Source organism: Lacerta agilis, chromosome Z (assembly GCF_009819535.1).
Source record: "Lacerta agilis isolate rLacAgi1 chromosome Z, rLacAgi1.pri, whole genome shotgun sequence".
Classification (NCBI taxonomy): domain Eukaryota; kingdom Metazoa; phylum Chordata; class Lepidosauria; order Squamata; family Lacertidae; genus Lacerta; species Lacerta agilis.
Window position 1 is genome coordinate 1,540,886 of NC_046331.1, and position 27,080 is coordinate 1,567,965.

Below are 27,080 nucleotides of genomic sequence, written 5' to 3' on the forward strand. Positions count from 1 at the left end.
TGGGCTGTTATCTGATGATTATAAGAATTGTGTGTTATAACAGGGGGTGATCTATTGCAAATTTGTCCCCTTTTCAAGAAAAATGAATAAATAATAAACTTCACATTCTCTCTCTCTCTCTCTCTCTCTCTCTCTCTCTGAAAAATGGAAAACTTGATTGCAAAACTAAATACAAAAAATGTGCTTATTAGGAGAAATTCACCCCAAACTGCTGTGTGAATTTTCAATTTTATTATATATTTTTATTCGCAAATGGCTGTAGAAATCTAGAGAACTGAATTTAAGGCTGAAAAAGTGAGAAAGTGAGAAAAATAAAACTGACAGGGGCTTCCAACTCTTCCTCCTGGGTTTAGAAGGAATGAAGGGAGTTGTAATCCCAACAGGCTCTGGAAGGTATCAGGTTGGGGTCAGCTGCCCTACACCCTACGCCCTCCGTCCAACTCAGCGTGCCATATGCAATCAAAAAGGAAATCTGAGAGCAGAAGCAAGAATTTATATTGACAGAACAGACCCATGCACAGAATTATACACCATGACACCTTCTCCCGTCTGCGCCAGTGACAGATACTTATCTTGACAAATTCAAAAAAGCCTGATATACCAGTGCCTGGAAAAGAGGATGCTCAGGGCAACCATCTAAATGCTGAGCCTGACTTGGATTGCCAGAAGCAAGAATCCACTTGTATGAGGCGTGGATTGTACGGTTATATAAGATCCCTGACTGCCCAGAGCTGTCCTTCACTGGAAACAGGATACTCAAAAACAGGGACAATGGTACCTGGCTTTGGGAAGGCTCCAGGGTGTCAATGAGGGGGATCTATGTCACTGCAGATGTTGTTGTACTCCCAGGAGCCAGCCTGGTTAGGGAACATGGGAGTTGTAGTCCAAGGACCACAGGTTCCCCGTCCAGGGATCAAACTCCAAGGTGGCAACTGGAAGCAGGCACTTAAGAAAGAGTTGGAAAAGTTTAAGAAAAGAGCCTCCAAAATGATTAAGGCAATGCAGTGAGTCCCCTGTGGAGAAAGGTTGTGGTGTCTGGGACTTTTTAGTTTAGAGAAATGGCAAGAAGAGACATGGTGGAAGTTTGTAAAATTATGCACGGTAATGGAGAAAGTGAATAGAGAAGTTTTCCTTCCTCTGTCATAACACTAGAAGAAGTCATGAGCATCTGATGAAGCTGAATGTTGGAAGATTCAAGACAGATAGAAGGGAGTCCTTCTTCCCACAATGCATAGTTGAACTATGGAACTCCATCCCACAGGAGGCAGTCTTGGATGTCTTTAAAAGAGCATTAGAGAAATTAACGGAAGAGGAGGCTATCAATAGCCACTACTCACGATGGAAGGAATGCTTATGAACACCAGTTGCAAGAAACCACAAGAGGGGAGAGTGTTTCTCAGGTGCTGGAATCCTGCTTGATGGTTTCCCACAGGCATCTATTTGGCCACTTTGGATGCTGGGCTAGATGGGCCACTGGCCTGATCCAGTTCTTATGAAGTGTCCTCAAAGCATGAAATGCTTGCTCTGAGGCCAAGGCTTTATAGAGCCTGTTGTGCTGGGATTGGCTCTTGGGGAGCAGCTGGCAGATGGGTCAGGAAGGCTAGTATTGCAACCAAGGTGGCACCCCTGAGGCACAGAACTGCAAACTAAGGAAACAACTGTGTCAGAACAAAGAAAAACACGAGGCACCCAGCCTGCTCTTCCACCTAAGGTTTTTCTCAAGGCTTGTTGGTTGTGCCAGGAAAGGGCCAAAGCTCAGTGGCAGAGCACTTGCTTTTGCATGCAGAGGTTCAGTCCTCACTTGCATCTCCAGGTGGGGTGGGAAAGCCCCCTTTCCTGAAAATCTGGAGAGCCACTGTGTCATGAGTCCCAATGAGGTGTCGCGAAGGGGCTGGTAAGACCAGGGCGAGGGTTGGGAAGATTTACCAGCTGACAACCTAGGGGAAGAACCTTAGTAGCTTGAGATGGGTTGAGAACCAAGTTAGAGTGTCAGACTATGACTTGATAGACCAGAAGCTCACTGGGTGCCCTTGGGCCAGCTGCTGCCTCTCGGCCTAGCTTACCTTGCAAGGTTGTTGTAGGGATTAAATGAGGAGGGTGAGAACCAACCATGTATTCAGCTCTTTGGAGAAAAGGGTGGGATATGTAAATGCAGTAAACAAATGATAATAAATAATAAACGAGCCTTGAGTGAAAAAGGGCCGGGTGGTGGTGGTGGTGGGGAGTTGGGATGAGGCATCAGATCCCAGGGAGGGCAGCGTATCAGCTTGGCACTCTGCTCTGTTCCCTCTCACATCACCCAGACACTATGTGCCCACTTCACCCCCTGATCCCATGCCAGCCTCACCTCCAGTTCTGGCTCTGCCCCTGGTACTGCCAGAGCCTGCCTTGCAAACAGAGTCCATCTCCCAGTCTGCTTTTGATCCGCCACCGATGCCTCCTCCATTGCCCATGTCACAGAGATGCCAGTGCTGCCACAAATAGACAGCTGGGTCCAGCCCTCCAGAAGGAATCATAGAATCCTAGAGTTGGAAGAGACCCCAAGGGCCACCCAGTCCAACCCCCTGCCAAGCAGGAAACACCATCAAAGCATTCCTGACAGATGGCTCTCAAGCCTCCGCTTAAAGACCTCCAAAGAAGGAGACTCCACCACCCTCCTTGGCAGCAAATCCCACTGTCCAACAGCTCTTACTGTCAGGAAGTTCCTCCTAATGTTTAGGTGGAATTTTCTTTCTTGTAGTTTGAATCCATTGCCCCGTGTCCGCTTCTCTGGAGCAGCAGAAAACAACCTTTCACCCTCCTCTATATGACATCCTTTTATATATTTGAACATGGCTATCACATCACCCCTTAACCTTCTCTTCTCCAGGCTAAACATACCCAGCTCCCTAAGCCGTTCCTCATAAGGCATCGTTTCCAGGCCTTGGACCATTATGGTTGCCCTCTTCTGGACACCTTCCAGCTTGTCAGTATCCTTCTTGAACTGTGGTGCCCAGAACTGGACACAGTATTCCAGGTGAGGCCTGACCAGAGCAGAATATAGTGGTACTATTACTTCCCTTGATCTAGATGCTATACTCCTATTGATGCAGCCCAGAATTGCATTGGCTTTTTTAGCTGCTGCATCACACTGTTGACTCATGTCAAGTTGATGGTCTACCAAGACTCCTAGATCCTTTTCACATGTACTACTTCCTGTTTGCTTGCCCAGTCCAAAATGCTTGCCATCCTGAAGTTGTGCCCGTCCCCTTCCTTTATAAGGGGACTCAAGGGTGTGTGTCACCTGTAGGACCAACGTCTTAGCTCCTTCAGCTGTGAAGAGCACCTGTTGCACCTTTGATGCTTACTTTGCCTATTTGTCACAACCACCATTTGGGCATTAAAAATATTGGAAGAAACCCTGCTGTGAGTTTTGAGTTCATCCTGCAGTGAGATCCAGGACATGCTGCCTGGCAGTAACACCAATGATGGGCAAACGATCTAAGGCAGCTTTCTATGGCACCACAGCCCTGAAGGAGCACCAAAGTTAGTGCTGCATGCAGTAAACCAGAATTCACACAAATCCACCCAAAGATCCTACTGTTGCAGAGGTCTGTGCCCAGGGGGAAAATATCTCCAGGCAACTCCTCTACAATCCTTGCTGGTCTGCAGCTCCTAGTTTGTTTTGTTCCTCTAAAAAGTTTCCAGACTAAGACCCCCTCATGTTAATATGAACAAGAGGATACAAACGAGCCACATTACTGCAGAGTTGGAAATAACCCCGACTTCTGGCAAGGAATCACAGCTTGGGCTGGGAAACAAGGCAGGCAGACAGAGACAGGGGGACTTACTGTGACACGAAACGGCGTCGTGGCAGCCGGCTCCATGCTGGGGTTCTTCTCTGCCCCCCCGCTGGGCAGGCCACGCCGCTGCCCAGTCCTCTCTGGTGGGGACTCTGTGAAAAGCAGAGAAAAGGAGAATGAACTCCCAGAAAGAGGAGTTGTGAGTGCGCATGCAAGAATCACAGCAACGGCACATCGCTGCAGGTGAGCCATGCCACAGGTAGTGGGAAAAGCCACTTGAATGTTTGTCTCTCTCAGCCCGTCACTCGAGGATGTTGTGCTTTGCTGACAACTTCCCATGCAAACAGAGTTTAAAGTCAAGGGGCCTTCCAAGTGCATTTCGTAATTGCTATGTGACTTTGTTGCTCAGTTCAATCTTTTTACATGGTATTTTAGGCTTTGTGGTACTTCTTACATAAAGGACACAAGGACACACGAAGAGCCTGCAAGTGAAATGTGAAATCAAATGGGAACATGAGACAGGGAACACATAGCAACAGACATTCCAGGGCCTTATTTGTAACACAGCCATTCAGGCGGGGTTTTAAAGAGGTGTCACAAGGAAACATAGATAAAAACCAACTTCTTGATTTCACACAGAATTTGAACAAAATTGATGCGGTTTTGGAAGATGCAACCCGCCATCTTGATTTTAGCTAGATGGACCAATGGACTAACTCAATGTAAGGCAGGTCCCTGTATTCCTAGTGAGGAACAATAATGGACTTCAGTGGAGAGAAAGGAGTAGGGCGAAATAAAATACAACTCCCATCAACCCTGACTGAGCACTGGCTGTGCTGGCCTCCCATCTCTGGGACCCCCATGGGTGCACATGAAGTAGGTTGCCTGGATCAGGGCTCATAAGTCAGCTAAGGCAAGTATCGATTGTGAAGCGAGCCAGACCCAAGGAAAAGCACCTGCAAGCTCAGAGAGAATCCAGGCTCTTGAACGAATAAGTACCCTTCAGTTTCCAAGACAATCAATATGCAAAAGGCAGGGAGAGAGAAAGGGAGGGAGGGAGGGAAGGAGACAGTCAGAAGGCATTACTAATCAGTGCACTTAGCCAAACATTCAAGAACATCATTCGAGTACAATATTTCACCAACGGGCGTGCCTGATCACAAATATTACGACATTGCAACGACCCACAGCTGGGAGCTCACCGTCAAGAGAACCAGGCTCGCTTCTGCAGTGCAAGGTGTGTGATTGCAGCACAAAAGACCTTGCTTTGTGGAGGAGCGTGAGGCTAAACAGGCACCTTGGGGAACAGAAGCAGGTTCTTGACACAAGAGGTGCAAAGCTCACATAGAGTCAGGTATGAGGAATTCCATGTACAACTCCATCACTAAGTTGTGGGGTTCCCTCCCTGCAGAGGGGCGTCCAGCTTCTGCATTGTGCAGCTTTTGGTAAATGCTGAAAGCACGCCTCTTTGCCATGGCCTTTGGCACCTGAAATGTGTATTCTCGGGCTCTGCCCTATTCTTGCAAATGTAATCACAGAACTGGAGGGTTGAAGGGACCCCAAGGGTCTGCAAGGCAGGAATCTCAGCTAAAGCACCTGCTAACTATTTATTTATTTATTTATTTATTTTATTTATTTATTTCCTATGCCGCTTTATATTTTTAAGAAAAAACTCAAAGCGGTTTACAGTACATAAACACCAATAAAACAAAACAGAATCAAACGTTTCTGAAGAAAGTCAAATATAAAGTATACAGTCAAAGCAACATAATTAACAGAAAACTAAAATATTATCTTAACGATTTCAAAGTAAAATATTACAAAGGAGGTCAATTACAGAATACATATTTAACACAAAATTAACAAAAAAATCATTGAAACATTTCAAAAGAAAACAGCATAATTAACAAGAGAATAAAATATTATCATAAACATGAGACGGCTGTTTGGCAGGCACAAAAATATGGGGCAAAAGAATCCCATAGTTAGAGTTTGTTGTCAGGCTTAACAATGTTTCTCCGGCCTCATGAGGAGCCTCTTCAGTGGGGCTGGTGAGTGTGGGCCCCGGCCCAGCCCCCTATGCCAGGTGGAAAGAGCCTTTTTGGGTAGCCACCTCCACACTCACAGCTGGCCAACCTCTGTTTAAAAACCTCCACTGCCAAATAGCTGTTACCATCAGAAAATTCTTTCTAATGTTTAGTTGGACTAGATGACCCTTGGTATCCCTTCCAATGAGTGTTCATCCCTTCCAATGAGTGTTCAGGAGTCATGTCCTCCTCTTCGTGACCCCATGGACCAGAGCACGCCAGGCCCTCCTGTCTTCCCCTGCCTCTCGCAGTTTGGCCAAACTCATGTTGGTAGCTTTGAGAACCCTGTCCAACCATCTCATCCTCTGTCGTCCCCTTCTCCTTGTGCCCTCCATCTTCCCCAACATCAGGGTCTTTTCCAGGGAGTCTTCTCTTCTCATGAGGTGGCCAAAGTATTGAAGCCTCATCTTCAGGATCTGTCCTTCCAGTGAGCACTCAGGGCTGATTTCCTCCAGAACGGATAGGTTGGATCTTCTTGCAGTCCATGGAGTCTCCTCCAGCACCATAATTGCAAAGCATCAATTCTTCGGCGATCAGCCTTCTTTATGGTCCAGCTCTCACTTCCATACATCACCACAGTGAAAGGTAAACATGCCTAATTTGCATTTTCTGAATGAAACACAAAAGGCTCAAAAAATGCACATTTCTGAATTTTGAATTTTGCAATGCAGTTTTCCATTCAAATGGTGGGTAGAAGAATGCATACACTTGGGCAAAGTGTTCATAAAATGCATCAATTTGCAAAAATAATATCAAAGGAACACAAATTATTAGGGTAAATCACTTCTCAAAAAAATGGGTATGGAAGTGAGAGCTGGACCATAAAGAAGGCTGATTGCCGAAGAATTGATGCTTTTGAATTCTGGTGCTGGAGGAGACTCTTGAGAGTCCCATGGACTGCAAGAAGATCAAACCTATCCATTCTTAAAGAAATCAGTCCTGAGTGCTCACTGGAAGGACAGATCCTGAAGTTGAGAAGAGGAGACTCCCTGGAAAAGACCCTGATGTTGGGAAAGATGGAGGGCACAAGGAGAAGGGGACAACAGAGGACGAGATGGTGGGACAGTGTTCTCGAAGCTACTAACATGAGTTTGGCCAAACTGCGAGAGGCAGTGAAGGATAGGCGTGCCTGGCGTGCTCTGGTCCATGGGGTCACGAAGAGTCGGACACGACTGAACAACTGAACAACAACAAAACAACCCAACAATTAAGAGGAATAATAAAAACCAGTCAAGTAGTTTAAAAAATCCAATATTTAAAATCCATGGGCAATAATAATAAAAAACTGTCAGAGGCAGCATTGTCTTTGAATGTCAGTTGCTGGAAGCCACTGGAGGGGCGAGGGCTCTTGTGCTCGGGTTTCCCATAAAGGGCGTCTGATTGGCTATTGTGAGAACAGGACGGTGGACTGGATGGGCCATGGGCTGATCTAGCAGACTGTTCTGATGTCCTTATATTTGTAAAGCCATCCAAGTTGGTGGCCACCACCTCATCAAGTTGATCTGCAAGTTCTGCCTTACTGTCTGGTCCTCATGAGTCTGGGAAGTGAGATGGGACAAGGCTGTGCTGCACTGGTGTGATTTCCTTTGAAGGACAGCAATTATCTCAGGTCCCATGCTGGATCTTGATGGGGGCTGCTCCCAGGCTCTGGAATTCCCTCCCTTGAGAAGCCAGACTGGTTCCCTCCTTGCTGTCCCTCCACCAACAGGGGAAGACTGCTTTGTTCCGACAGGCCTTTGGGAACTGGCTGTTATCTAAGGGAAAGGCTTTTAATAGTGTGGTGCTGCTTTAACTGCATTTTAACAGATTTGTGTGTTGTTGTTTTTTTAAAAATTTTTTTACTTCTATCAATGTTTGATTATTTGTTAACTATTATCTTTCACATGTTTTTAGCTTTTTGTATTTTATCAGTGCCATTTTTAATATGCGAAAGCCGCCTTGAGTCCTGGTCTTCAGAAAAGGTGGCATGGAAACAACAACAATTTGATTGGCTAGGACATGACCCAACAGTACCATCAGCAAACAGTGGTTTGCTGGCATCCTCCCAGCTGTTCTGCTGCATCACCATGCGCCTTAAGTGGCATGCTCAAGTCTCAAAAGGCTTGCAGAAACAACTCTCCACTCCAGAAATAAATGTTGGCTCTGCCCCTTGAAAGCTAGTGGCGTGAATCTTCCAGAGGCTTGCCTTAATCAGAGGAGTGCAGGTGAGCTGGCTGAGATGCCTGGTAGCCTCAGCCAGAGCCTTGGCTCCCAGCGGCCCTCTCATTCTGCCCAGTTGGCATTTGTGCCATGTGCTAATAAAGCCCCTTCCTCCTCTTTTAAACCCGGAATGGGATCTCCTTTCATATCTCAACCCCATGCCACTAATCCTTCCTTTGCAGACTGTTAACTTCTCTGGATTCTGAGGCCACTTGTATCATTACTGAGAGATTTGGAGGGGTTTAAGTTAATAACATGCCATCGACTCACTGGATGGCAAATGCCATCCCAGAGTGCTAAGCCCCTGAATCTGCTGTGATCTCAAGCCAGTAAGTGGACAAATGATGGTATAATCTGCAAATTGCTGGGAGGACTGTCTGCTCGTGCAGGACAAGGAAACATCCCCTAATGAATACCTTGGGAAGGGCAACTCCTCCTGCGAGAATAAGCTGCCTTGCCGATGGCGTCTCGTACCTGGGATATAGTTGCTAATAAACACAGTCCCCAAAAACAAGGGTACGTGAATGCGGCCCTGAAGCTCAAGCAAGGCAGGCTCACAGACTCATTTGCTCTCTCCGCAACCCATGAGAGAACAGCTGGGGCTGGTCCCCAGGAAAAACTGCCAGGGAATGTAGAGTTGACTTTACTTGATTTTGGCTCTCTGCATCCTGCCTCACATACCGGGATCACTGGGCGGGTCCCAACATAACTACAAAGACTCACTTTAAACCTCAGAGAAAATGCAGTCAAAATAACACGGCAGCACCAGATAACCGTAGCACTCATGCCCCAAAGGCCTGAACAAGGAGCGAGCTTCTCACCGAATGGCACTACTGCAGGTGTCGACTGAATTTCAGGATGGGAGAGGGCATTCCAGAGTGGGGGAACCACCACAGAAAAGGCCCACCCCTGCCTTATTACCAAAGGTACAGCTCCTAGCACTGTGGCATTAGTGAGGGCCTCCCCAGAAGATCATAACTCACAGGCAGACATGTGCAGAGAGGAGCTCCCTTAAGTATTCAAGGTGCAGGTTGTTTGGGGCTTTATATATCAGAAGAATGTAAGTAGAGCCTGTTACAGGTAGGTAGCCGTGTTGGTCTGCCATAGTCAAAACAAACAAAAAAAATTCCTTCCAGTAGCACCTTAGAGACCAACTAAGTTGGTTCTTGGTATGAGCTTTCGTGTGCATGCACACTTCTACCTAAAGTGTGCATGCACACGAAATCTCATACCAAGAACAAACTTAGTTGGTCTCTAAGGTGCTACTAGAAGGAAATTTTTTTTATTTTGTAAGTAGAGCCTGTTGTATATCAAAGCACCAGAACTCATGGACCTTCAATGAAGATGAATGTTGGAGGATTCAGGACAGAGAAAAGGCAGTAATTGTTCATGAAGCACAGAGTTAAACTATGGAACTCGCTCCCACAGTAGGCAGTGCTGGCCACCAACTTAGATGGCTTTAAAAGGGAATTAACAGTAATTTATGGAGGAGAGAACTATCAATGGCCATAATGGCTATGTTCCGCCTCTACAGTTGGGAGGCAGCAATACTTCCAAATGCCAGTTGGTGGAAACCACTGGAGGGGAGAGTGCTGCTCTTGTGTTCGAATCCTGCTTGCTGGTTTCCCACAGGGATCTGGTTGGCCAATGTGAGAACAGGATGCTGAGCTAGACGGGCCACTGGCCTGATCCAGCAGGCTCTTTGTACATTCTTATGAAGTGTAAAGGGATTACACAGAGTCAGAGTGGGGAGGGCTACATCGGCTGCTGCTTGGACCTCCTGACATGGAGTCAGTAGACTAGATGCTGAAGGTTGAGAGGCAGTGGGAGGCAGCCGCTGCTATCAGGCCAGGCTTATGGGCATCCCAAGCAGCCATCGATAGCCCTCCTCCATGGATTTCCCCCCCAGTCGTCTTTTAAAGCCCTCCAAGCTGATGACCACCACTACCTCCTGCAGGAGTGAGTTCCACAGCATGCAATGTCTCAAGAACCCCTTCTATTATCTGTCCTAGATGTCACATATTCTACTAATTCCTTCCAGTAGCACCTTAGAGACCAACTGAGTTTGTTCTTGGAATGAGCTTTCGTGTGCATGCACACTTCTTCAGATACACGGAAACAGAAGTCACCAGACCCTTACATATAGTGAGAAGGTGGGGAGGGGGGATTGGCTGATGGGTGTGCAAATCCTGGCTAAAGAGAGCTTTGTCATGTTATGTATAATTATGTATACATAAGGGGTGAGATGGCTATCTTTAGCCATCTCACCCCTTGCCTTTTCCTGTAAGACCAATCGCAGTCGTTAACAGTCGTCAACAGGTTTTCCACACCTATCAGCTGATCACCCATTCCCACCACCCTTCTGAGTAATACCCCTCCCCACTCTCTCACTATATATAAGGGTCTGGTGACTTCTGTTTCAGTGTACCTGAAGAAGTGTGCATGCACAGGAAAGCTCACGCCAAGAACAAACTTAGTTGGTCTCTAAGGTGCTACTGGAAGGAACTTTTTTATTTTATTTTGTTTTGACTATGGCAGACCAACACGGCTATCTACCTGTAACTGAACATATTCTAGGGTTATGAGAGAGGGAGAGAAACGTTCCTCTATCCACTTTCTCTATGATGCGCATAATTAAAACAAAACAAAAACTTCTATCATGTTGCCTCTTGCTCGCCTCTTCTCTAAGCTAAAAAAGTCCCAAATGCTACATCCCCCCCCACCGCCGCCACCACCCACTTGATCATTTTGTTTGCCCCTTTCTGAACCTTTCCCAGCTCTACAATTTAGAAATAGGTTCAGAATATATTTAGAAATGCGCATTCAGGGAGAAATTATGCGTTGAAACCCTAATTTAATATGGAGGTTTCGTGTGAATTATTATTTATTGTCATGATTATTTGCAGGGTGGTGCAGTAATGAGACAGAACAGACGCATGCAAAAGCAACGTGAGCCAGAAATATATTGTTCACCCTTCATTATTTCCCCTCCTTTTCTCTGAGTATTATTGGTTTGGGAGTTCTGTTGAAATGATTATATATATTTGCCCTGCCTTTGTATGTTTTCTCACCCTCAGTTTGATTCTTATTGTGTTTGATTATATTACAGTCAGTCACCTTGTTTTGTTTTTTTATTTAAAACAAGTACCTATCACTGTTTTTAAAAAATCAATAATTTCTGTACATTTAACGAACATTAAAAGAAGCAAAGTCCAAACAAGCATCTATAAGGAAAGCAGGATATAACACTTAAATAAAACAATAAAGTAAGACAAGGATCAATCAGGGTACTGATTACGTTTCTTGGTTGCCTATCGGTCTGCACTACAGACACACTGGAAATAGAGAAAATGGGAAAAGTTGGGCCAATCAGGGTAGATCAGAGGTGACATGAGGTCACAGGCTAAGATTTGACCAGAACTGGGAAAGCTTGCATGTATGACCAGCTTCCAGCCAATCAGAAGGCCAAGCTGGGAAGGCCAATCAGGGATGGCAATGTCCTTCAAAATGGCAGAGACGGGGCAGGCTGACACGCCTGCAGAGCTTACAAAATCAAGTTCTATCTCATTCAAATATGAGCCAGCATCAGCTATGCTGCTCCTCTAGATGAAAATTCAGGTCAACAACCATCCCAGGCAGCTCAGGTAGCTGCCCAAGTAGAAGTGTGCAGCAGCAGCAGCAATTGCTGAAAGAGGAAAGAAAAGGGAGAGAGAGGGGCCTGGCATTTGGGGGGGGGTCCGAGGGAGCCAGCTGGAGCTGGTTAGCAAAAGCAGTGGAGGAAATTTAAGCCAGGGATGGGGAGCAGGAGGAGGAGGCTGGGTTGCACAGAGTGTACATCTGCAAAAGTTAAAGCCTGACCAAACATTCCTGAAAGACAACTCACCTAAGAGGAGAAGCAGCTGTGGCCGTCAGAGACCCCCTATGCCATGGCACCCTGGGCAGCTGTGAAGGAAGCCGAGCAGAGGGAGGGGGTGACTTCATCGGGTGCCGGAATGGAACTTGGTGCCTGGTGCTGGAATGCCGTTTGAGCCAGGAAAGGTGGGAAGCCGCCCAGGGTGGGCAGCAAAGGGGCTGTCGGCACTCTCCTTGCTGTAAGGGGGAGCACAGCCCAGAAGCAGCCTCTAGGCAGAGGGGCTCCCAAAGTGAATCTGGCTGCTGTCAGTTCAGGCGGAAGTCAGGGAGTGACTGAGGGAGGTCTGGCAAGGCTAGAAAGACCTGTCTGCATGCCAAGCCAGGAGAACAGCAAGGGAGCACAGAACTTTTGCAGATGAACCTCATTTCTCCTCCAAAGTGAACACAGCCAATGAAAGACCGGTTCCCTCATCACCTGACACTCCAGTGCTGTGCAGCCCATTGGCAGGGAGATTTTGACACCTCCTGATTCTCCAAAAGGGGTGGTGTATTTCTGCAGAGTGAGGTGGAACTGGATTTACCTGTCCCTTCCCTGCTTTGCATCTGCCAAAGAACTCTCATTATCTTAATGAGCTCAGGTGTTTCCCATCCAGCTATCATCTAAACAGCTTTAATTGCAGTTTTATCCAAAGCAAACCGCAAGAAAGGGAGAAGGAAGTTCCCAAACTAGTGATGGGCCCCTTGCAAGGAATCTGCACTCTCTGGCTGTACGTTATCGTTGAAAACCAAGCTGTGAGGGGGGGGGGGGGAAGGAGGCCACAGATATTCCTCTCCTCGTTCTCTTGCCTCCTCCCACTGCCAAATTTTAGACTGTAGGCCTCCTGGAGCTGGGGCGTGACTTTATACGTTCATATAACTACAAAGCACCTTGTCCATTGCTGGGGGGCTAAGAATGGACTAAGAATTAGGGCAGAAGGGAAACAAACAGTGGCTTCTGTCATGGGCCAGGGAATGCCAGGAGACTGCACCATTGCCATAGCTGTCAACTTCCCCCTTTTTTTAAAAGGGAAATTCCCTTATTCTGAATAGGATTCCTCGCAAGAAAAGGGAAAAGTTGACAGCTATGCCCATTGCCTCTGAGGGAAAGCAAGAGGATGCCCACCTGGCCCAATACGTCAGCCGAAGAAGAGGAAGAAGCTGCTGCTGCTGCTGCAGGGACCTCCTTGCCAGAAAGGACAATTGGCATCAACTGCCAACTGTCCAGGGGCTGCAGACGTAAAGGACATAAGAACATATGAAGATCCTACTGGATCAGGCCAACGTCCTATGTAGTCCAGCATCCTGTTCTCACGGTGGCCAAGAAGATTCTCCAACAGGAAACTCACAAGCTGGACCTGAGCACAAGAGCAACACTCCCCTCCTGTAGTTGATGACAAAGGTCTATATACCTAGTTAAAGCTATGGTTTTCCCAGTAGGGGTGTACGGAAGTGGGAGCTGGACCATCAAGAAGGCTGATCACTGAAGAATGGATGCTTTTGAATTATGGTGCTGGAGGAGACTCTTGAGAGTCCCATGGACTGCAAAAAGATCAAACTTATCCATTCTCAAGGAAATCGGCCCTGAGTGCTCACTAGAAGGACAGATCCTGAAGCTGAGGCTCCAATACTTTGGCCACCTCATGAGAAGAGAAGGCTCCCTGGAAAAGACCCTGATGTTGGGAAAGATGGAGGGCACAAGGAGAAGGGGACGACAAAGGATGAGATGGTTGGACAGTGTTCTCAAAGCTACCAACATGAGTCTGAGTAAACTGCAGGAGGCAGTGGAAGACAGGAGTGCCTGGCGTGCTCTGGTCCATGGGGTCACGAAGAGTCGGACACGACTAAATCACTAAACAACAACAGTATTCAGAAGCATTTCCTGCCTTTGACCATGGAAGCAGAGCAGAGCTAGTAGGCATCAATAGCCTTGTCCTCTATGGATATGTCCAATCCTATATATACGCATGCCATCCAGGTTGGTGACCATCACTGCCATCTATGGGAGTGAGTTTGCTGTGCTGCGTGAAGGAACACTTTTTTTTTTAATCCACCCTGAATCTTATGAGAGAGGGAGAAAATCTCTCCCTCTATCCACTTCCTCCATAGATGCATCATTTTCTAAACTTCTATCATGCCGCCTCTTTCTCACAAAATCTCCACACTAACAAGTCCCAAACATTGCAGCCTTTCTTCGGCGGGGTTCACACCATTATGGTCACATCCGTCAACCAAGGGAAAACAGAGCCACCCACTGCTGTTCAAGCCAGGAAACCAGCATTGGAAGATCTGCCTGGCCCCAACGGGGCATCAATGGCCCCTTGCAGATCCCCACTTGGTTCTAGCCATGAAGACCAATTTCTCCTGCTTCTCCCCCTTTCCTCTCCACTCTCTTTTCCTTGAGTGAGGTCAACCTCTCCCTCTCCCTCTTCTACCCCCCACCCCCCACCTGGGAGCCGCTTTGGAAGACCACAAACTGTCTGAAAAGTGGGATAAAAATATAGTGAATAAAGGAAGACAGCATCAGTGGAGGAAGGGGGTGGGAATGGGCACCATGGGCAGCAGGGCACCCTAGGGCAGCCCAGCCACCACCTTCCTCTCAGCCGCGGCTGCCCTGTAGCGGGCCCAGCACTGCCTGAAAATGTTAGATGCTTCCCTCCCAGGAGGGTGCATTTACTCGGACGGCGTGCCCTGCTCACTTGGATGCTCTGCCCCTATGGTGTGGGTGTGCTTGTCCCTCCCCCCCCCAAGTGCCAGCGGGGGTTGCTACGCCGGTGGAAGGCAGAGAAGGATACGTCTGCAGTTCTTACCATCCAAATATCTTCTGGGGATTTCAGAAGTTCCCAATTGCCCAGTCTTGGGCTTGAAAGTGGAACTAAAACATTTAAGAATTTCCCATTATTCCAGTTTGTATTTCAGAGTTCTGCACAGAGTGCAGGACATGTGCAGTTTGCCAGAGATGTGCACCTCCCCGACACCTCTTGCATTACAGTCACACTCAACCCTGTCTCACCAGTGTGCATTGATCTAAACAAACAACAGAAAAACATTGCAAGAAGCTGAGAATCAAGACCCCTTTTCTGCAGTTTTATTGTCGCTGCCCTCAATAGTTGTTGCAGACTGGTGAAAAGGAAATCCCCCCAAAAGCAAGCTTATTATTTATTTGTTGCATTTACACACTTCTTTTTTCTTCAAGGAGCTGAAGGTGGCATACATGGTTCTCCTTCATTTACTCCCTACAACAACCCTGTGAGGTAGGCAAGGCTGAGAGGCAATGACTGGGCCAGAGTCACATCCAATAAGCTTCATGGCAAAGTGGGCGTTTGAACCCTGGTCTCCCAGGTCCTAGTCTAGCACTCTAGCCACAACCCCACACTGGCTGTCTCTTGGTGTGACTGTACATATGGTACATATGACCATATTGATTGTATTAGATTATTTCTGTGCAGTGTCTTAACAATAGTCCAAGCAGGAAGAAAAACATCTGGAAAAAGGTGACTGGAAAAAGTGGAGTGCCTGCCGCAGGGTTCTTCAACATATATTTATAAATGCCTTGGATGAGGGGATGCTCATCAGATTTGCAGATGACACCAAACTGGGAGGGGTACCTCAACATCAAGGGGGGCCGGCCCCTGCCAGCAAATATTGAGGGGTCCAAAGACCCCTCCACCCTGGTGTGCCTGCTGCAGGTCATGGATTTCTTCACAAGTGTACACATCCTTTACATATAATGATGCTCCTCCTTCCTTCCTTCCTGTTTGGTCCTTTTCTCCTGAACAGGTTATACCCCTCAATTCCTACATTCCAGTCATGATTCTCATCCCACGAGGTTTCAATAATGCCTACCAGGTCATATTTGCCATCCTGTATTAAAAGCTCCAATTCGTCTTGCTTGGTTCCCATACTCTGTGCATTTGTGTAGAGACAACTGAAACCACGAGTCCTTCCCTCCAGCTGCTTCCTCCTTGTCCACTTCCTTGCCCTTTAGCAGGTTTCTGGAACATCACCTCAGTTTGCTGAGCATCAATGTAGCTATTACCCCCAGTGCCATGTGTTCTTCTGTTGTCTGTAATTGTTGTCTCCTTCCCCCTAAAGTTCTAGTTTAAAGCTCTCCTGATCACCTTCATGAGGCTCTTAGCAAACACATTCTTGCCAACCGCTGTGAGGTGCAGCCCATCTCTTGCCAAAAGTCCTTCCTCAAGGAAGCGGGGACCATGATCGAAGAAACGAAACCTTCCCTGACAACACTACCTGCGCAACCAGTGGTTTACCTCCGGTATTTTCCTCTCTTCCTGGGCCACGACCTTCAACAGGAAGGAGTGATGAAAAGACCACCTGTGCCCCAAGGCTCTTCAGCTCCATGCGCAGACTCTCATAGTCCCTTGCTGCACATTACAGGCTGTGCGTGGCAGTATCATTTGTACCCAAATGAATCTGAAGGAATCAGTAGTGGTCAGTGGGCTTCATAACACTTGGCAACTTCTCCACCTCATCGTCAATCTTTGCACCTGGAAGGCACCTCCTGGGGCATCCTGTTTCCTCCGCACACTACTGCCTCTGTTCCCCTCAGTAGGGAGTCACCTGCCCCCTCCTCATGTCTCTTCCTCCTCTGGGGAGGGCAGGAATCGTTCTATGCGCTGTGCCTTCCAAAGCCTGCTTGGAGTGCCCTAAGGTCTGCACCTGCTGCTCTTTGAGTCTTCCCTCTTGTCTACTGGAGCTTATTTTGATATCGTGGGGATAAGTTACAAAGGCAGGAACCTTATGGCACGGGTATTTTCTTCTCCTTCCTTGTTGTTGAAAGGATAAAATGGGGGGGGGGAGAGAAGTTTCTATGCCACCTTGAGCTCCTTGGAGGAAAGGCAGGATATAAATGTCAGAAAGAAGCAAAGAAAGCCAAGTAACCACACTCAATTTTGTGGACGGCAGAATTTACACTCAACTTAGGTTCAAAGCAGCACACTGAGGACTAGCACAAACAATTCTGGATTGGGAGAAAACCTGAATTTTTGTGCTACAAACAGGTTGTTACTGTTATTCAGTTTATATCCTGCTCTTCCTCTTGCAGTGTGTACACAGTGTGTAACTGCATCTGGAATGTTTTAACCAGTGCTAGCTTTCTTTAAAAAAGAGGTGCTGGAACTCACCATGAGCACCTCCCTTGTTCTCTTACAATAGCAACGGTACCCACCTGAGGGGTGCCAGAACTTTGTTCTGGTGAGTTCCTGGTTTTAACTATTTTTGGAATGGTGGGTTTTCAAAAACCGTTTTCCTGTGGGTGTTTCTGCTGCCATGGGCTCTTTAGGGAAGATGGTGGGGGATATGGATCCAGTAAATTAATACATGTACCCCTCCTCCTTTTTTCTTTTCATCAAAGGTCAAGCTCCGACAGCATGGGGGAAGGCTTTCCTTTTATGTCCAGCATCACATTTAAACCAGACTCCACACACGACTCCTTAGACGACTCAACAGCCCTGCTCTCCTCTTTTCATAGAATCATATATTCTGCTCATCAGATTTGTGTTTCTTGGTTGCCACCTCATCATCAGCATCCTTGGAGGGACGCAGAGCTAAGCCCTCACAGCTCCAAGTGAAATTAAGCAATTGCACCGCTAGAGGGCACTAACGCTTCTTCAGCAACCTCATTCAAGAAGGAATTGGGGGGGGGGGGGAGAGAGAAAACACCTGTGCTAGGGCTAAGATGTAGGCCCGGGTGTGTGTGATCTACATACACAGGAACACACAGGCACACCCAGAGTGAAATTTCACTAGCATTATTGGCACTCATTTTGCTATCTCCCATAACAATCCCCTGGATTTCCACCCAAGAGGGAACTTTCAAAATTTGTCCATCGTTCTGCTTTAGTTGAAAGTTGGTGGCAACTTCAGTACTAATGGGATGACTAATGAGGCATCAGCCAATCAATCTCTTTAGTGTTGGTCAGTGTTCCAGGGTGCCCCATCCAAACAATGTCAAGAGCCAAGGAAGAAACTACCTAGTGCAGCTTCCCTAAAAGAAAAATTAAAAAAAATAGTAAGCTTGTAATCCTGAGGAATGTTTGAAAACGTGTAAGAAACGCCTGCTGAAATCTTGGAAGCCAGGATAGCTCATATGTTGTGTAGAAGAGGGGATTTTAGTAGATGCGGGTCCTCTCTTCTTCCCTGTGTGGAGATCTACACATGCTGATACCCCCTCTTTTCTACACAAGAGTCGACTCATCCCATCGGTGGACTTCCTACAATAGTTTTTCAAATCAAATCTGGACTTACGAAGCTGCCTTATATGAGGTCTGCCTGCTTGTCTATCTAAGCCAGTATTGTCTACTCTGGCTGTCAGCAGGGCTTCAGGCTTACTACCTGATTTTATTTTATTTTAAAGAAAAACCTGGGGACAGGGGTGTAGCTAAGGGGGGAGGGCCGTCCTGGGTTCCAGGGGAGGGGAGGGGGGTGACTCTCAGCATGCCCACCCCACAACTCATAAGTTGCTCAGTGGAGCAGCTGGCTTACACAGCACACACTTTGCTTTTCCCTTCCTGCTGGGAAGAGCCACAGAAGCACAGCTCTGCCCAGCCAGGGCTCCACCCAGCAGCCTGGCACATTTCACCAGGGCATTGCTCTCTCAGGGGGCACAAAGGTGCCATCTTCAAGGGGTGACATTTGGCACCTCCACCTAGAGCCTCAAGCACAAGCCAGAGCAAATCCAGTGGCTTTGGGCTTAGGACTCACCACAGCACTGCAAAAGCATTAGCTGTGCTTGCTTTACTCAGTCTACCTGGACCTGGGGTACCATCCGCCCACACCCCTTCAAGTCACAGTGAGCGCTTTGTGTTCCCCCACAATGCTTTGCGGCACCTCATTTGGGAGGGGGAGAGAGAGACGCAAAACGCTCACTGTGACTTGAAGGGGTGTAAGCGGATGTGGGGGGGGGGTTGACAAAAAAAATCTGTACCGGGTACCACTTGGGCTTGTTACCCCTCTGCCTGGGGATGTCAGGATTTGGGACTTTCCAAGTCCAAAGCTTATGTTCCTTCACTGAGCTATGGTTGCTCCACATCGCCACCAGCCCATTTGGGTTCTGCCCCTCCAGACATTACACCATCCTCCCCACCACCACAAACTCTGAGTAATAATGATCCCCCCCCCCTCCCAGACCCTTGCCACCCCCAAATGTCAAGTCTTAATGGTATGGTCTGTTATGTAAATGAACATGAGCCACAACTGCACCAGTGACCTCATTCACCTTGCTAATGAAGCACCATCAGCAGAACATCTGTTTCCCCCTTGCAGCAGGCGGGAAAATGTTTTCAAAAAGAGCTGCTTCGGTTTTTTATTTTTTTAAAAAAGAGTTTCTTCTTGCTCTACAACTATGGGATTCTAATTCTCTCAATGAGCAACACTTCTACTAGCTGTTATTTATCTATCTGCTGCCCTGAATGAACTCCCAGAACTGTCATCGCTATCAGGCTTGACAGCAAGAAACCAGCCCGGTAATTAAACTGCTCAATGGGTCTTGTTTGGCTCTTGTTGCTACAAAGTTGTCAGACCTGCCCCCCCCTCCCCGAAAACCGTTTCCTTTGATTATCTGCTCCTAGAGGGCTGCCATTTTCTCCCCAGAACAGAGGCTTAGTGATAGAACGTAGTGATAGACGTGGTCATCAGGACTAGCAGGGCAAATGCAGAGAGGACCCTGCATGGGTGTAGCCAGGGTTTTTTTAGGGGAGGGTAGGCCTTTTGTTTGGGGGGCAGGTCTTTTGTTACGAGGGGTAGTAGAACCTCAGTTTGCTATATATTTATTAAGGGGGGGGCAGCTGCCCCTCCCTGGCTACGCCCACGGGCCCTGGTAGGATTTGCACCCTGGGCATACTCCAGTTTTAGAACCCAATAAATCCACACACACAACACAGTACAATGGAAGATTATAGAGGTCTTGTCCTGTACTGAAATGATATCCTCAGATTCAGAAATATTAGCCTCTGATCTCAGATACTTGCAGGTTGTGTGTTGTGGTGGCACTTTGGGCATGCTTAGGAGCACTGCAACATTCTCAACCAGGCTGGTGCAATAAACCAACAGCAGGTGGAGCCAGAGCCAATGAATGGCGGAATTCAGTGATTCTGGTTTTGTCCCCGTCCTCCTCATCTACAAGTGCCAAACTGAGGTGGAAGATGAGGAGGAAGCTGGAAGACAAGGCTACACCTTGGACAGGATGTAGGTAAGTAGGAAGGTAGGCTGGTGGGGGCTGGCTAAGGGCAGAATGAGGTTGGTGGGGGCAATGCCCCAGTCGTCCTCATGGACCAGCATGCGTTGGTGCTGAAACCTGAACTCAAACAGGGCTCCTGCTTTTAGCTCCCCCAGTTTTACACAATTATCTCAGACGGAAGGGCAGCTTTAAAAGAAGGGCCACTGCTATCATCCCAAATGCCAAAAAGGAGGGAGCTACATAGGCCTCCGAAGGAAATCTATAGAATTTTAGAGTTGGAAAAGGCACCAAGGATCATGTAGTCCAACCCTTTGCGATCAAGAGAATCCCTGAGAGAGGAACATCCAACCTCTGCTTTAAAACCTCCAATGAAGGAGAGTCCAGCACCTTCTGAGTTAGTCCATTCCACGACCGAATGGCTCTTACCCTCAGAAATGTCTTCCTAATGTTCAGTTCTTGTAATTTGAATCTATTGGCTTGGGTCCTCCCCTCCAGAGCAGGAGAAAACTAGCTTGCATCATCTTCCATGTGTAGGTCCTTTGGGTATATGAAGTTGGCTCTCCTGTCTCCTCTGAGTCTCCTCTTCTCCAGGCTAAACACACCCAGCTCCTTCAGCCACTCCTCATAAGGCCTGGTTTCCAGACAGGTTGTCCTCCTCTGCACACTTCTTCCCAGCTCGTCAATATCCTTCTAAAATGGTGGTGTCCAGAACTGAAGGACATCTTTAAAAGAGGGGCTGGCACTTCCTTCCCCTTCCTTCCCCTCTATGGCAGCAGCAGCAGGAGGAGCTGGCTTCTGAGGCTGCGCTACTCTCGGCTCTGCGCTTGCCCCCCCTTTTTACATTGGGGGGCCTTGACCCCCTCCCCCGAAAGGGTTGGGTCCCCTGGAGTTGGCACTCCTGAACAGGACCATTACTGTAATTCCCTTGATCTGGACTCTCTACCCATGGCCCCCATGGCCATTTCTGATATTATTTGTGTTTTGTTTGTGGTTATATCTTATGCATTACAGTGGGTTGGATTTGATAACCCTCCAACTCTACAATTCTGTGATGGAATGAAAGAGAACTAAGCAGCAGAAAGGCCGCTTGCTGGTCTCCACGAGCTTTGGGAGGGTGCACCTGGCCCCATTGGGAGGTGGCAGGCACACAGTTTCAAGCCCTGCACCAGCCTCTTGGAGAATGACAAATGGGTCTAATTTTAAACCTCCCCAGAGCTGCCTCCCTCTTTGTCAGAGTGCCACGTGGCAGGGAGGAGATGAAGCTGGCTCTTCTCTTCCACTCCATCATCCTGTTCAGCTGAGGTTCAGCAGCTGTCTCTTTGTCTGCTCCCCCCCCCCCCACACACTACCCTCTGAAACCAAGCTCAAATTTTTATCTCACTCTGATGTATTTTTTAATTCATCTTTCAACTTTGCCCCAGAGAGGCAGAAAGAAGAAGCAGAAGCAGGAGGAGGAGGAGGAGGGCTGTCGACAAACGGCAAATTTGTTCACCCAGCACCACGCTGCATCAAGATAAATATCATACTTATTTTATTGGTGGAGTTTAATAAATAAGTCATTTTGGGAAGAAAAGAAACTGGGGGTTTGTATATTCAGGGAGAGAGAGAGAGAGCGCATGTCTGTTTACAGCAAAGTCACCGCAAAATAGGTTTTGAGTGGGAGGGCTTCTCATACCAGCATTATTGTTATTTTTTGGGGGGAAAGGTTTATATATTCCCCTTTCAAACATAATATTCAGTTACACTATAACAGGGTGAAATATCTTCGCGATCTTTCTGCGTGCTTTGCCTCCTCCCTGCTCCATCAAGCCAGTGCCTCCCTAGGAAGACCTACATTTTGCTGCTTTCAACCTCGTTTATCTAAAGGAGGGGTGGGCAGCCCCAAGGCTGCGGAACAAAGATAGCCCTCTCCAGGCATGTCCATGTGGCCTGCAGATCTCTCCCTAGGCCTCACACCCCACTCTGGACATGGCCCTCACTGGTTCCCAGAGTTGGATAGACATGCCTAGAGGATCAGGGAGAGTGTTTGCTTGGCATGCAGAATGTCTGAGCTTCAGTCTCTGGTTGCATATCGGGTTAACAAGTATATGAGGTAGCAGGCAACCCTTCTCTGGCTGGGACTGCCCCAGATTGCTAGTAAAGGTAAAGGGGTAAAGGGACCCCTGACCGTTAGGTCCAGTCACGGACGACTCTGGGGTTGCAGCGCTCATCTCGCTTTACTGGCCAAGGGAGCCGGCATACAGCTTCCGGGTCATGTGGCCAGCAGGACTAAGCCGCTTCTGGAGAACCAGAGCAGTGCACGGAAATGCCGTTTACCCTCCCGCTGGAGCGGTACCTGTTTATCTACTTGAACTGGTGTGCTTTCGAACTGCTACGTTGGTAGGAGCTGGGACCGAGTAACGCAAGCTCACCCCGTCGCGGGGATTTGAACCACCAACCTTCTGATCGGCAAGCCCTAGGCTCAGTGGTTTAACCCACAGCGCCACCCGCACCACCCCAAGATTGCTAGTACTGTAGGCGTAATAGAAAAGGCAGCTTACTCTGCTTCCCTAAAAAAGGAGATAAAGCAGAGAAGAGCAATTTTGAGAGGGAGATGAAAGCCAGAGGGAAGGCAGAAGCAGGCTAGGGCATTTGTAGATAATTACAGGGCTGGGGGTCCAGAGTCAAGTTTGCATATGCTAACTGCATATGTATAGGTGCCTCTGGGCAAATTAAGATGGCAGGTAGTTTTTGTGGGGGGGGGCTGGGGGGTCGGGGGGTCTCACCAGCAGTGCCCTTCACTGTGCCCATCTGCCCTGCAAAACACGAGTGAAAATACATTCTTTGAAGTTCAAGAAGTGGGTGGTGGAAGGGGCGGGAGATGGAGGGACCTGCTGCAGAAGGCCCAGGCCACCTGCTAGCAGTGCCTCTCAGGCAGAGCGGCTGGAAGCAGTGTGGATGGAGCCATGGGAAAGCCTGTGGGGGTGGGTGGGGGTGGAGCTGATTAGAACCATTTGGGAAGGGCAGGGGAGTAGAGCCCGCCCAGCTGCCCATGTTGGGTGCTTCACTGTACCAGCTCAAGTGCAAGTGTGGTGTTATATGGTCGGAGTGTTGGACTGAGACCTGGGAAGCCAGGATCCCTGCTCAGTCGTGAAGCTCATTGGGTGAGACACAGGGCCAATCATGCCTGGCCTACCTCAAAGGAGAGGGAGGAATACCATGTACAGAGGTACCTCGGGTTAGGAATTTAATTTGTTCCGGAGGTCCATTCTTAACCTGAAACTGTTCTTAACCTGAAGCACCACTTTAGCTAATGGGGCCTCCCGCTGCCGCTGCACCGCCAGAGCACAATTTCTGTTCTTATCCTGAAGCAAAGTTATTAACCTGAAGCGTTATTTCTGGGTTAGCAGAGTCTGTAACCTGAAGCGTATGTAACCCAAGGTACCACTGTATGCCAACCTGAGATCCTTGGTGGTACAGTGGTGCCCCGCTAGACGAAAATAATTCGTTCTGTGAAAATTTTCGTCTAGCGGGTTTTTCGTCTAGCGAAGCGGCAATGACAGCCGTGCTTTCGCTAGACGGGGGGAAAAAAAGACGAAAACTTTTCGTCTTGTGAAGCAGCCCCATAGACTTTTTCGTCTTGCGGGGCAGCCTTCCGCTAGACGAATGCGTTTGTCTAGCGAGTTTTTCGTCTTGCGAGGCATTCGTCTAGCGGGGCACTACTGTATATAGATAAAATGAATGAATGAATGAATATAGGCTAGTCTGTGCACACATCAGATGTTGAAGTCATCAGCATTGCCCATGCATGCTCTAATGAAAAACAAAACAAAACAGGCCAAACTTTCGTCTCACCCAAGAAGTCACAGGCCACCTCCACGGCATGCACTTAAAGTGTTAAACAGCCACTTTAAACAGGGAGGGCTCCCCCCCAAAGAATTCTGGGAGTTGTAGTTTGTTAAGGGTGCTGAGAGTTGTTTGGAGCCCCCCCCCACTCCCCCTCTCAGAGCTACGATTTCCAGTGTTCCTTGTGAAGAGGGGATTGATTGTTAAACCACTCTGGGAACTGTAGCTCTGGGAGGAGAATGAAGGGGGTGTCTCAGCACCCTTAATAAACTGCAGCTCCCAGAATTCTTTGGGTGGGGGAGCTACGAGTGTCTTAAGTGGTATCATGGCTCTCTAAATGTATGGTGCAAACGTTGCCACAAATCCTCCCACACCTTCAGTTGCCCCACATCAAGGAACTCCAGAGTAATCTAGCCACATCCATACATTTGGAGGAAGGCAGCCAGAGTTCATTCACAGGAAGAGGAAGGCTATAAGATAAGGCCAGGAAAGGGCAGTGTCCACTCACAGCAGGGGAGGCTGGAGCAAGGCAGAGCTTTTCTGCAGCCATTTATTTCGTTTATTCGTTTTATGTAAGGGATTGTATATAATGCCCCTCACACGGCATCCCAGAGCGGTTTGCTGCATAGAGTTCAAAGAAAATAAAAACAATTGGAATCCATCAGCACAAATAAAATAGCAATTGAAAAGAAAAGAAAAACAACTGAGTGGAAACTTTCAGTGTTCAAAGATAGCATCCATCCACTACTTAAAATACAAAATGCATAAGAGAAGGTGTGTGTCCTAAACTGATCCCTAAAACATAACAAAGCAGGTGCTTCACAATCTGATGCGGCCGCAGATGAGAGCTCAGTTGTTTTGTCATATGATCTCTGAGATAACTCTGAGACTCAGTGGAAGGTCTTGGCCTCTGGTCGTGTTGACAGAGAAGAAGATGTTCCTGAAGGGAATTTAAAGGTCTAAACCAGCATCTTGATTTGGGCTTAGAAGCACACTGGGAACCAGAGTAGATCCATTGCAGACTGGTGAGATATGTTGCCAATGAACTATACAGTAATTGCATCCTCTGGACAACCTTCAAGGGCAGCCCCTTGTTTGATGCAGTGCAGTAGCCTAGATGGCATGTTTCCAGCGTGTGAATCAGCATTTCCTGACCATCCCTGTCCAGAAGAGGCTGCAGCTGGTGAAGACACCTATCCAGGTAGAAAGCACTCTGTGCTACTGGGGAGTCAGGGGTCTCAAGTGATAAAGCCAGATCAAGCAGTATTCCCAAACACTGAACTTTCCAAGGGTGTGCAACCCTATCCAAACAGATTTAATCCTGCCCCTCCTTCCTGGATTAGGGGACCACCCATCACAGCACCTCCATTTTACCATGAGTGAGTTTCAGTTTATTGGCCCTCATCCAGCCCATTTGCAAGCTCAGACAACAATCCAACTCTTCACGGGAATGCAAAATAGCACAGGGGACAAGATGGAATCCTGTCACACAAATGCCAAGCCATGCAGACAGGAGTGGAACCACTACTGTACCCCAAATCCTGAGTCACACAACTGCCCTCAGAGACCACCCTGGTCAAAGGTTTCAAAAGTTTCCAGGAGAACTAAAAGGTCTATGCTCCCATCTCTCTCCTGACAGAGGCCACCCCACGCCAGAATTGGGTCTGAAAGCCAACTTAAATGGGTCATTTGATTTAGTGGCTTAAGAATGGTGGGGGCAGACCCTCCAAATGTCCCTATTTTCCAGGGGCATTCCTGATTTAGGGAAGCCGTCTGATTTGATCCCGGAATGTCCCGCTTTTCCTTAGGATGTCCCTATTTTCATTGGAGAAATGTTTGAGGGTATCGAGTCATCCGGCCCCCAAGCCGTCTGAAGGCAACCCTGTATAGGGAAGGTTTTTTATAAAAAAAAAAAAAGTTTAATGTTTTATTGTATTTTTATATATTTTGGAAGCTGCCCAGAGTGGCTAGGGCAACCCAGTAAGATGTGTGGGGCATAAATAGTAAAATTATCATTAAGGAACGGGACGTCCCTATTTTCATCGGAGAAACATTGTAGGGCAAGTGGGGATAAGTGGTTGGGTGCATCCTGCACTGGGGCTCAGCTTCACCACCACAAGCAGTACCACCAGGGCAGAATTTTAGAGCAGGAATTTTGACCCCCCCCCCAATGCAGAATGAGCAGGAGGTGGCACCCCATATGCAGCAGGGCTGTCTCACACACATTATTACCTAAAGAATGGCCCATAGGACCAGGAATTCCAGAATCTAAATTCCCCACTAACTCTACCACTGCCCCAGTGGCTTGGCACTCATCCTCCTGCTGCACCACTGCTGAGTTCCCATTTCTGAGCCTAGCAGACTGAGCTCCGGATTTCAAGGGCTACACTGGCCCCCTGCAGAATTTCAACAGTTGACTCCCACCCAAAGGCCAATCCCAGCACACCAGGCCTTAGAAAAGTGGAGTCTGTTTGCCTCGCCCTCTCTGAGAAGCTCAGGCCACACTCAAACCACGCATTTAAAGTTACAGGTAGGTAGCCGTGTTGGTCTGCCATAGTCAAAACAAAATAAAAAAATAAAAAAATTCCTTCCAGTAGCACCTGGTCTCTAAGGTGCTACTGGAAGGATTTTTTTTTTTTTGTCATACATTTAAAGCTCAGCTTCATTTCACTTGGATCAAAGACCAAGTTTGCCTCTCCCATGTGCAGTTGTGTACACACACACACACACACACAGAGAGAGAGAGAGAGAGAGAGAGAGAGAGAGGCTGAGAGCCTCAATGGCACCCTTCTGGCCCTTGCTGAGGTCCAGGTGTGCATTACGCCAGTCTCCAAACTCTACCCTTGAAACGCCTCCATGGTGGGTGATGCCACAATGGCCACCCCTCATTCTCCTGGGAAAATGCCCCTCCATCTACGGTGGGGAGACAGTCCATAATGAGGACAAGGAGGTGAGCTGGAGACCCTTAACTTATCTTGGTTTGTTCCTCTGCCCTGCATGATGAAATGGTGAAGGTTTATCTACAATTGGGAAGATGGAACGGCTGGAGGGGGAAAGAGAAAAAAACCAGGTTAGCTCCAGAACTGTTCGCTGGGGTTGCCA

General features: G+C 47.9%; 1 protein-coding gene across 7 annotated transcripts in view; it reads right to left on the reverse strand.

Annotated features, from left to right (window-relative positions):
* Positions 1–27,080, reverse strand: part of DAB2IP (DAB2 interacting protein) — a 230,449-nt gene that overhangs the window by 156,431 nt on the left and 46,938 nt on the right. For 5 of the 7 annotated variants that reach the window (XM_033138343.1, XM_033138342.1, XM_033138341.1 and 2 more), the window contains exon 2: positions 3,831–3,934. In XM_033138343.1, the coding sequence (XP_032994234.1) occupies positions 3,831–3,934 (104 nt within the window). Of the gene's footprint in view, positions 1–3,830; positions 3,935–11,951; positions 11,973–27,080 lie in introns of those variants that run through there. The other 2 variants (XM_033138344.1, XM_033138348.1) reach the window with 2 other exon arrangements.